This window comes from Echinops telfairi, unplaced genomic scaffold, assembly GCF_000313985.2.
Source record: "Echinops telfairi isolate 266 unplaced genomic scaffold, ASM31398v2 ScPeMD7_7427;HRSCAF=8465, whole genome shotgun sequence".
Classification (NCBI taxonomy): domain Eukaryota; kingdom Metazoa; phylum Chordata; class Mammalia; order Afrosoricida; family Tenrecidae; genus Echinops; species Echinops telfairi.
Genome location: NW_022111327.1, coordinates 15,020,344 through 15,032,072, shown reverse-complemented (window position 1 = coordinate 15,032,072; position 11,729 = coordinate 15,020,344). Strand labels below are relative to the sequence as shown.

The window sequence follows — 11,729 nt, the reverse complement described above, 5'->3', positions numbered from 1 at the left end:
ACAGGGTTCTTGGGCGTGAATTGGGCGGCGTGGGGCTAGCCTCTGCAGGGCGAGGGTGTCTCTTGGGATCCAGGAATGCTCCAGAGGCCAGGAGATGGGGCAGTGAGGGTTTAGGGGAAGAGCGGGTGTGTTGGGGAGGAGAGCACCAGGCCTGGGGTCCAAGCCCTACCGCCCAGTGTTGGAGGTGCCTCTGAAACCCTCAGGACTGGGGGATGGGAATTGGCAAGCACGCTGACCCCCTGGGAACCCTTTCTTCACCACCCCCACCCGCAGCTTCCTCTGGCTTGTGTGCATGCAGATACGAGCGAAGCCAATGGGTGCTAACAAGCACCTGCCCCTTCTTGTTTTCAAGACCCTCTTTGCCAATTTCCCAGACTGGAGGACCACTTAATTAGCGTTTTTGCTTTGTTACTTTTCCCGCCCCCCCTTTTTTTTTTTGGCTCTTCACCACTCCCGCCCGCCCCCCTTACACTGTGCTGTTTGCTGTGTTTAAATTTCACCATTTAAGAGCAGGCTCTTTTTGTTGAAACAACTTGTCATTGAAAGGGAACTTCACAGCTTTTCCTTGTAATTTTTCTGTTGATCTTGTAGAATCGGCAATAAAACCAACATTAAAGGGAGGCTAAGGGCCTGCTCCCAACAGTGGAGAAAGTTGACATTAGTGGGAGCTCTGGAGGAGGATCAAAGGTAAAATGTGTACCTTTGAGATAAAGATCTGATCCCTAATAGCTACAACTGTGAAAGTCAAATGACTTTAAAGCCATCTCTCTATTCAGACCAGACCCTTAAAAGTTGACTCCTGCAGTTTAGGGGAGCAAAACCCAGGCCTTTTATGTTATTTTAATGGAGTTGGCTGATTTCGGGTTTCACTGTGATTTCGTTTTGAGGCCCGGCTGAGGTCACATTGGGAACCTCACCTGTCATCACAGCCCGTTAGAGAGGAAGGCAAAGCAGTGTGTTGGGGCATTTATATCAGGGCTCTTTTATCTGGGCTGACAGTTAGCAAGTGATTCAATCTGCCAGGCAAGGGGACCAGTTTCCAAAATTTAAGGACAAAAAGAGGGCAATCTTGAGCAGTGGTGGTGGGCCTTCTAACTACATTGTGTGTGTGTGTGTGTGTGTGTGTGTGTAGGGGGTGGTGAGGTGGGAAGGGAGCTGTGAGATTCAGACAGATGGTCTCAAGAGAATACATGGGACTTAGTGATCTTCCTCTGGGATATGACCAGCATTTGACCCGTGTACCCTCAGCAGTGCCCCGCTGCCCCCTAAAAAAACATTTGCATTCTTGCCCAGTTTTTTAGGCTTTAAAAAAGAGTTCTGTGCTGCACAGATGCCATGCAGCCGTTTCCTAACCTTTGGCCATAGGTGGCAAAGCTAGAAAAACTTCCTGAGAGGGGACTAGGAATTTTGCTAAGCAGATGCTGCCAGGGGCCACTGATGGCTTGTCAGCCTAGTCTAGTTGGAGCCAAGGCCATTGCTTTTCTGTATTGACACCAGGCAATGCAGGCGACAGACACTTTGTGCTTAGTCTGCTAGCCAGTCCTTTCCGAGATGGTGTGGCCCCAGTGCCCAGAGTTCTCCAGCCCTGAATCCCTCCAGGTTGGTTGGACTCCTACACGGTGCAAGACCAAACGCCGGATGCCATCGAATTAGAGATGAATGTACATGACCTTTTCCGCATTCGTTTTCATTAATTCCGATCTGGACTGTGCGTGTGTTCATCCGTGTGCTTGCCACTAGGATGACCCACATTTGCACAAATCCATTTTACTCGTATTTTTATTGATTTCAGCACTTTATTTTAATAAATCTTAAAGAATATTGCTAAAAGTTACACATGAAGACTACTACTGTCCTAAGGATCCCAACCATATGAAAATAGATGAAAAAATCCTCTCATTGCCTTCTCATCCCACCTCTTCCCGTGGTATCACCATTTTCCCCCTTCTCGCAATGTGCATTTCTTGCTATTCTAGAAGCTAGTTTCCAGAGAGCTTTACTTAGTGACTTCACTGTGCATTGCCATGTACTTGGTGTGCCATGCAATTCAATGGCTTGCATACGATTTAAAAACGGGTTGTGCGATGTGGCGACCACAATCCATTTTAGAACATTTCCTTCATTGTTGCACTTATTGCGATGTTCGCCCTCCTCAAATCCATTCTAGATTATTCCTAGCACCTCAGGGAGTGCCCTTTGCAAGCAGGGACATCAACTAAGAAATAAAATGCCTCGTGGAGTAAGCACTTCTGAGGGAAGCGCTTCCTCAGCCCTTGCCTCCCTGACACAAAGAGCTGTTAGCCAAAGTTAGCAAAGCGCCAGGCGCCCAGAGAGCCCGCAGAGCTTGCTGCAGCTGCTGCCCCAACTTCGGATTCTTTCCCAGTGGAAGTCGGCATCGGATGTAGTAGAGACAGCTGAGGGAGAATTTACACTTGCCGTTCTAAACACCAGCTCCTCCACAGTAGAGCTTCCATAGGAGGTGGCTTCCCGCCTGCAGCAGGTCAAGCTTCCTCTGGGGTCTCTCAGGCCACAACTTGGAAAACCTAGTAAGCTGAACAAAGATACTACGTTTCCTGTTTATAATCCCCCCCCCTTTTTTTACATTCATACCCTTGTTGGCATGTTGCTAACATCACTCCATTTTGCACAGTGTTGGAAAAACTCAGAAAGCCTGGGCTATATATAGCGTGCATTCAAACCTTCATTCAGTCGGAAGTACTTTCATGAATCTATTAACTCCACCATGAAGCAGTCAGAGTCTTGCATGGCTGCCTTTTTTAAAGTCCGGCCTTTTGTTTCGGTTTTTTGAAAGGTTACTTTTTACCCAGGAAATGGGCAGTTAACAGTATTACGATTGGCAGGTATTTATCCAAGAGGAGGTTGGGGAAGACTAGGAGTATTCTAGCCTGAAAGTGTGTGCTTTTCATGGAGAGGTATTTCTATGTACACACGGTGAAAATGCAGAAAACCCACTGGGGCAGTTCTAATCTGCCCTATAGGGTCACTATGAGTTGGTATCAACTGGATGGTCTGAGTTGAGTTAGAGTTGATCATGGAAGACACCCTGGTGGACTGTGATTTTGGAGTAAGGTCACCTTGTCAGGTCAGCTGTTCATCCTCTCCAGTTGCCGCTAGCGGAAGGATGAGGCTGTGGGCTGCAATGAAGATTTATGGTCTTAGAAGCCAGATACAGAGTTCTATCACTGTGAGTCAGAATCCATTGGATGGAGTGGTTGTGTTTGTTGTATGGCAGTGTCAGTCTAGGAAAGTTGCTTGTTGTGTTGTGCATTCTGACTCAGCGACCCTATAGGATGGAGTCCCAGAGAGTTCCCGTGGCTGTAAATCTTTTTGAGATCAGAAAGCCAGGTCTTTTCCCCACAGGGTAGATTTGAACTCCCAGCCTTTGTTTAGCGGCTGAGTGCTTAACTATTTTGACACTCGGGCTCTTCTTGGAAAGTTACCTAAACCCACTGCCAGTGAGTCTGGGCCAACTCCTAGGGACCCTACAGAACAGGGAAGAACTGCCTCTGTGGGTTCCTGAGATTTTCAATCTGTAAGGGAGTAGAAACCTTCATTTTTTTCCCCCTGAGAAGTCGCTGGTGGCTTCCAGCTGCTGACCTCGTGGTTAACAGCCCAACTTGTAACTCACTAGGCCAACAGGGCTCCCCTGGAAGTTGCCTACAAAACCTAATTAAAATAAAAACCCCAGCCTCCCTGCCATGGAGGCAGTGCTGACTCATAGCAACCCCCTGTGGGTTTCCGAGATGGTAACTGTTTTATGGGAGTAGAAAGCCCAGTCCCTGTCCTGTGGAGCTGCTGGTGATTTTGAAGCTGCTGGTGCTTCCCAGCTGCTGAGCATGCAGATTGCGGACCAACACATAAGCACAGTACCCCCAGGGCTTCTAGCAGGAAGTCGTCACCTGGTAGGTATTCAATCCTGTTTGCTGCTGTGGAGCTTACCCTCAATGCCTTGTTTAATATTACAGGCTGCATAGCTCCTTGAGGCAGGCGTGTCCCCTGGCCAAAATCTTTCTCACTGGGTCTAACCTACTATGAAAAGCTGCTCACAAGCTGAGAAGGACTGACAAGGACCAGCAGCTGCTGACCCCCTGACCCCCAAGCACACAACTACCTTTTTGTGGAATGTTGTTATGTTCAAGTTTCGGAAAGGACTGAAACCAAATTGGCTATTCTGTCCCCTCCTCCCAAGGGAATTTGTGGAAAGTAGTTTATATAGGACAAATTCCCCGGCTTCTCCTTTAAAAAGGTGCAGATTGATGCCTAGTTTCAAGTTGGTCTTCTTGACACCAAACATTTCTAGTTCAGATAGCTGATCTCTGAGTGAGTTGAACCAAGAGAGATGGTATTTCATGCAAATAATGTTCATATTATATGGTTATTTTTTGGGGGGGTGATCTTCACAACCCCTCCTGTATGAGTTTTCTCTAAGCACTATGGGTGTTATATACAGATGGGAACTATTTTCGTGCAGACATTATATGTGGAAAAATAGGGTAATCAAGGTTGGCCCCTGAACATGACTGAGGGCACTGTTCTTTCATTAGCCTCTCCTTGAGGGGCTTTCCCCGCACATAGGTTGCTTTGAAACCTTCTTGCTGAACCCAATTTTAAACATCACATAGAATGTATAAGGTCCCTGAGTGGCTCAAATGGCTTGCATGAACCTAAAATTTGGCCCTTTGAAATTACCTGGCTGTGCAATGGGAAAAGAAGCTGGCAATCTGTTTCCATAAAGACAGACCACCGAGAAAACCCTGTGGAGCACTTCTCCTGTGTAACAAACACATGGGGTTGCCATGAGTCAGAATGGGGGGGACAGCACTGGTTTGGGTTTCTTTGGTCGAGTCGAATTTGTTTTCTAAGAAAAACTTGTAAACATAATATTCTTGGGGTTGACTCCCCCTACCCCACCCCCACCCTCTCTTAATCATCAGTAAGCTTTCTTTAAATCTTTTATTGCTCTATTAAGAAATGCACGTGTGAGCGGCGGTGGCTGCCGCAGGGCCGGGTATGGGGCTGGCGGGGCTGCGGGGTGTGGGCCGGTGGGCGGGATTGCTGTCCGGTGGAGCGACTGCCTTCGAGCAGGCGGCAGTGAGAGCAGGACGGCGGCCGGAAGGAGGAGGGAAAAGGTGGACGTGTGATGGCGTCCGCTGATTCCACAGAGCTGCAGCAGCCATGGCCCCGATCAAGGTGGGCGATGCCCTTCCTGCGGTGGTGGTGTTGAAAGGGGGGGAGCCTGGGACCAAGGTGAGCCTGGCCGAGCTGTACAAGGGCAAGAAGAGTGTCCTCTTGGGAGTTCCTGGAGCCTTCACGCCAGGCTGTTCCAAGACTCACCTTCCGGGGTTTGTGGAGCAGGCTGGGGCTCTGAAGGCAAAGGGAGCCCAGGTGGTGGCTTGTCTGAGCGTCAACGATGTCTTTGTGACCAGCGAATGGGGGAAAGCCCACCAGGCAGAAGGCCAGGTTCGGCTCCTGGCGGACCCCACTGGGGCCTTTGGGAAGGAAACAGATCTGCTCTTAGATGACTCCTTGGTGCCGATCTTTGGGAACCGAAGGCTCAAGAGGTTCTCCATGGTGATCGAGGACGGTGTAGTGAAGGCCCTGAATGTGGAGCCAGACGGCACAGGTCTCACCTGTAGTCTGGCCCCCAGTATCCTCTCGCAGCTCTTGAGGCCCTGGGCCCAGACGCACTCCCCACTCCCACTGCCCTTTCCTGTCTCACCTGCCCAGCCCTGGGCAGCAGGCCTGGCTGCCCCTGAGCCAGGCCACCCAATTGGAACCTTGGCCAAATTTCTGCAATAAAACACATCTGGTTCAAAAAGAAAGAAATGCATGTGTACTTTAGAAAACAGAAAATAATCACCATCTCTTCACTCAGGGCATGCTGTTTGGAGTTGGATATATACATTTTGACACTTTTCTATGTATATATATGTGGTCCACGAGTTCGCTTCAATTCACGGCTACTTTTTGTACAAATGAACAGAACATTGCCTACTTCTGTGCCATCTCACTTTTCCTAGATGCCAGCTGTTGTGTTTTGGGTGCCTTCCAACTTCGGGGGCTTACCTTTTAGCACTATAACCCGCTGACATCGAGTGGGTTCTGACTCATAGCAATCATATTAAGGTTTCTGAGACTGTAACTCTTTACATAGACATGAAGCCTCATCTTTCTCCTGTGGAGTGGCTGGTGGTTTTGAACACTAACCTTGTGGTTAGAAACCCTGTGCCTAGTCCACAGTGCCATCAGGGCTCCGTGTAGCAGATGAAATTCTGTTATGATCCATAACATTGGCTAAGTTTCTGAAATAAATAACCAGGCCTTTTTTCTTAGTCTCTCTTAGTCTGGAAGCTCTGTTGAAGTCTGTCCACTATGGATGACCCTGGTGGTATTTGAAATGCCGGTTCTTCATAGTAACATGTAAGCCACTACAGTGTGACAAACTGACAGTTGGGTGGTGGGTGTAACACACACACAAGCACACGTGACAACACATGGATTGAAACAAATATAGCATTATGTTAACTCTTCAAAGATAATGTTCCACTTATCAACATATTGTAAGAATATTGCCATTAATACCAAATCTACATAATTATGTTTAATGACTGCCTCAAATTCCAATATTTGTGAACCATTGATATGCACACTTTATTGTTTGATGTCTGGCTATTTTCTAATATTGTGATGTGTTGTACACAGCTGTCCAAAATGGTAGCCACATGTAGCTATTTGAACTTAAATAAAAATAGATCAGTTTCCCAAGTTGTACTTCTCACACTTCAAATGCTCAGTAGACAGAAGTGACCAGTGACTCTGTGCAGGACAGCACATGTTCATCATCACTGAACGTTCTCCGGTCTAGCACTGTTATAACCAGTAATTACATTAACATCTCTGAGTAGGCATTTTCAAATTTGCTAGATTGTCCTCTTCTGTTAAATTCCTAGCAGTGGTATTGCTTACGCAAAGGTTAGACGTAATTTTAGTCTTAAAAATTTCTATGAAATATACTGTCAAGTTGCTCTGCAGAGCTTCCATTGAATCTTCTGCCAGCAGAGTCTAAGCATGTTCACTTTCCCTCTTCCCTGCCAGCGTTGCGTATTATTGTCAGTCTCTTAGACACATGCCACCCTGATGATAGGAGAGAAATGGTGCAGCACTGTTCTCATTTGCATTGCTTCAATGACTCTTGAAGTTGAACGGTTTTCCACATGGCAATTGCCTATTCATGTTGCTTCTTTTGAGGATTGGCACGCACCCTCTTACAGACTGACTTCCTCCTTTGTAGTTGTTGCAGTAACGGTCTCCACCCCCCAGATTCTGTTTCCACTAAGACTAGGGTGGGGCCAGCCATCTGTATTTTGAAAATGCCATCTTAGGTAATTCTGATGTGCACTTAACTAACTGATCTCTATCAGTTGCTCACTAAAAGCAAGAATGTCTCCCCTGGCAAATGGCTACTTGGTTTCTCCTTAGACACACAGAGACAGTGGTTCGAGGGCTCTGTTAGCAAGGTTTTTGAGCCGCAATTAAGTTTCGCCACAGCCAAAGAGGACTTTTGCCATTTGGAGCCACACATGATAAGTTTGCTTCCTCTTTCATATGACAACCCTTCAAATATTTGGAAACAGCTACCATTGCCAGTCTTAAAACGAGTGCTTCACAAGGCAATGACACTTCTCCCCCTGCCCCCGGTTTCTCTCTCTTTTTCTTTCTGGTTTCCTTCTTCCCACACTCTCTTGCTCTTCCTTTCTTCACGTGGTTTGGTTTCTAGAAGCTTCCCCCCTAATTGGTCAATGTGCTGCGGACATTGGGAGAGGCAGAACGCTCTAGAGCAGCGGTTCTCCACTTTCCTAATGCCGCGACCCTTTCATACAATTTCTTATGTTCTGGTGACCCCCACCCCTAAAACCATCGTTGTTGCTACTTCATCACTGTCACTTGGCTACTGCGATGAATCAGTCAACCCCCAAAGGAGTTGTGACCCACAGGTTGAGAACCGCTGCTCTAGAGTCACATGTAGGCTTGAATCGCCTCTGTGGCACCTGCTTGCCCTTGATCTCACTGTGCTCATCTTTGCAATGGGGATAAACGGTAGTACCCAGCACATGGTGGTGGTGAGAGGATGTGAGGAGCTGTGCCGGATGTGACGTGTCTGAAGTGGGAGGGATTCCTGCCGCTTCAAAAAAAACGAGATCTGGTGAAGTGAAATCAGTACCTCTTAGGTAGGAAGATCTATCACAGGACCCGCTGTGGGGATGGTTCCCATTCTGGAGGTGAACCCATGGATGCCTAGAAGCCAGGGGTTGTGTATTCACCTCTTTTCCACGTGCTTCTCATGGTGCCTGGAACACAGTTGGTACTCAGTACTTGTTTTGTGGGTGTGTTAGGTTGGGTTGACTAGAGACACAAATCCAGGGACACTCGTGTAAGGGAGAGTTTTATATCTAAGAGTAATTGTATATTAAGAAAACATCCTGGCCCAGTCCAGATCAAGTCCATAAGTTGGATATTAGCCCATAAGTCTGATATTAGCCCATATGCCCGATACTAGTCCATAAATTCTCACATAGCACATGCAATGAGGCCGAAAGCAGGAAGATCACAGGCCAGTGGATGAAAAGTCTTGTGGAAGCCTCTCAGCATGGGCATGCCTCTCTATGTGGCTCCTCCAGCTCCAGGGCTCTGGCTGCCATCCGGATGCCTCCATGTGGCTTGTCAACAGGAATGTCAAACAGAGAGGGAGAGAGTCTCCTGCTGCCAGGGAGGAAGACAGGAGTCCCAGCATCCTCAGGAAAAGGCCATGCTCACCCAGAGGCATTATTGGCTATGACCTGATGAACAGGCTAGAGTCCACCCCTTCACTCAAGTGGACCCGAGATAATGTAACTGTCACAGTGGGAAACACATGGGCAGCAATATGTTGGATGATACATAGGATGATGGATTGTGTTGGGGAAAGAGACTGGAGGCCATGAAGCTAGTTAAAATATCCGGGAGCTTCAAAAACGGTGTGGGAACTCATCAGTATCTTTTCCTTTAATTTTCCTACAAACTTTTTGAAGTCCCCTCAAATGTGTGGAAAATTGTAAGGAAAAGATCATGGAATTTGCTCTATGAACATTCTGAAGCCCTGGCGTATTAGGTCAGGAGAGAGAGTAAAAGGTTTGACCAGGCCATGAGAATGGAGATACGGGGGCCAGATCTAAGACACATTTCAGTGATAAAATCAAGAGGGTTTGGTGACCCTTGGGGGTGGGTGGGGGTAGGGAGAGGAGGGCGCTAGAGATTGATGAGAGGGAATGTAGAGGTTTTGTCAGGTGTTGGTGAACTGGAGGGGAGAGAAGTGTTTGGTGAGAGGGAGAGGTGGGGTGTGGTGGGGGGGGGAGGTGAGCAACACCACCACTTGAGAGATTGTCAATTAAGGGAGGCGTTGGAGAGAATATTCTAAGGAAATGCAGTAGGGTTGTGTTTTGGCAAGAGACTTACCTTTGAGGGTGCAGAGGAAAAGTGTTCTACATGGGGTCAGGAAAGGGAGGAGGAGCCAGTGAAGGCCTCCTGGGCTGTGGGAACAGAGATGAGATGGCAGGCAAGATTAGCTGATTGAAGAGGTTTACACCTTTGGGGGTGATTAGGGAAGTGGGAGGCTGGGTGTGGAGAAGTGGTCTGGAGGCCCATCCCAGAATTCCATTCAGAATGGTGATGGGAAGTTAGTTCACACCCAGAGCCGAATCAGATCCTCCTTCCAGCGTCTGCGAGGCGCCAGCGCCTCAGCTGCCTTCTGTGAGCAGTGGGGCTGAGGGACAGACTGAAGCGCCTCCTTCCCCTGATGCCCAGAGAGGCTGATTGAGAGTTCTTTTTTTTTTTTAATTGTTTCATTAGGGGCTCATACGACTCTTACCACAATCCATACATACATCAATTGTGTCAAGCACATTTGTACATTCATTGCCCTCATCATTCTCAAAACATTTGCTCTCCACTTAAGCCCCTGGCATCAGCTCCTCATTTTCCCCCTCCTTCCCTCCCCGCTCCCCCCCCCTCATGAACCCTTGATAATTTATAAATTATCTTGTCATATCTTGGCCTGTCGGACGTCTCCCGTCACCCAGGGAGGAGGTCACATGTAGATCCTTGTAATGGGTTCACAGCCCTTCAAGGGAGATGTATGCAAATCCGAACTGCCAGAGAAATGGTGGGAGGCTGATGGTTCTGCTTCTGCTTTGGGTCTGACTCCCCATCTCTACTAGCTCTTTGTTGTGGTCCTTCACGGTTTTCAGGATTTTGGCCATCTCTGGTAGGCCTGGTGGCCCAGTGGTTAGAAGCCACCAGCTGTTCTGTAGGGGAAAGGACAGGGCCTACTGCCCCTCAAGGGGCAGTACTACCCTGTCGTGTAGGGTCCCCAGGGGGCACTGGTTGCAGAGTGCTATGCCAGGTCCATCGTCTGAAAGCACCGCTCCTCCGCAGGACAAAGACGGGCCGTACACGCCCGTTGGCTCGGAAACCCACAGGGGCAGTTCTTCCCTGCTCTAGAGGTTCCTTCCGTAAGAGTCGGCCCAGACTAGATGGCGATGGCAGTGAGTGAGTAGTTTGGAGGGAATCGCATAGGTGAAACTGGCCTTTATGACAAGAACGAATAGTGTTCATCTCAACCAAGCGGATGTTGCTATTGTTTAGTACCATCGAGTCAGCTTCCAGCCATAGCGACCCTCTGCACAGCAGAATGGAACACTGCTCTGGTCCTGCCCCAGTCCATGGATGCTGCCCTTGTGTCAAACCGTCTCATCTCCAGGGCTTTACCCATTTTCGCCACCCCTCCACTGTACCAAGCAGATGGAGGACGCAGCATTTTTTCACAGGTGTTTGACTCCAGAGCCCTTGTTTTGCTGAGAATGGAGCGAATAAAGGATTTCCTCTTGATGTTCTCACCTGCTGAGACATTCATATGTAGACGACCTCGGCCAGCCCTTCCCTTGGCTTGTGGATTGTCAAAAGTGGTTGCTGCTTTCCTGAACTGCTGTTTCAGGAGGGGCCATTCACCCACTTGGTTTTTGCTTTCTCCCAAGAAAGAGAATTATCAGCAAAACGTGTGGAGAATTGATTCGCTCCGGTGAGGTTTCTGGTTTTTGTTTTGTTTTTAACAGATGGAGGTGGCTAGAAACCGCAGGGGGGGCGGATAGGGTCCTTCCTCCTTTTCTGTACATTGGAATGGTGATTTTATAATTTTTGTCCTTGGGATATCAATGACTTGATTTCCTTTCGCTTTGATCAGGGGTGCAGAGGAGGGTGATCTAAAGGTGGGCTGTCCTTTCTATCACCCTCCAGCCAGAAGCCTTTCCCATGCTTCCAAGGCCCCTCCCTGGAGGCGCCTTCCCAGAGAAGTAGCTGGGGTAGGGCATAGAGACCATCTCATTTAGCAGCTACCGGACCCTGGAAGTTCATTCCTGGAGCAAAGTATTCGGAGTGTGGGCACTGGAAGCACACACTGCCTTAGTTAGAGTTCAATTCTGCTAGTTACAAGCTGTCTGACCTTGTGCCTGTTACTTGAAACACCTCCTTGTGTGTGGGTAAGCTTCTCCTGGGCTTCTTAAAAGAAATATTGCTTGAAGAACAGTAAGAGCAGGGCTTCACCCAATTGGGAGTGCTTGGTGATGGTTAGCCCTCATACTGTGTATGTGTGAAGAGTCCGCAGACACCCCCCCCCC

General features: G+C 48.4%; 1 protein-coding gene across 1 annotated transcript; it reads left to right on the top strand.

The window, feature by feature from the left end:
* The first annotated feature begins 5,041 nt into the window (after positions 1–5,041).
* On the top strand, positions 5,042–5,822 carry LOC101644377 (peroxiredoxin-5, mitochondrial-like). The gene has a single exon (XM_030887896.2). It carries the CDS (start codon positions 5,197–5,199, stop codon positions 5,818–5,820), a length of 624 nt encoding a protein of 207 aa, XP_030743756.2. The 5' UTR covers positions 5,042–5,196; the 3' UTR covers positions 5,821–5,822.
* The last annotated feature ends 5,907 nt before the right edge of the window (positions 5,823–11,729 follow it).

Coding starts and splice junctions, on each gene's coding strand:
- LOC101644377 (XM_030887896.2), top strand. CDS start 5,197: ATGGCCCCGATCAAGGTGGGCGATGCCCTTCCTGCGGTGGTGGTGTTG.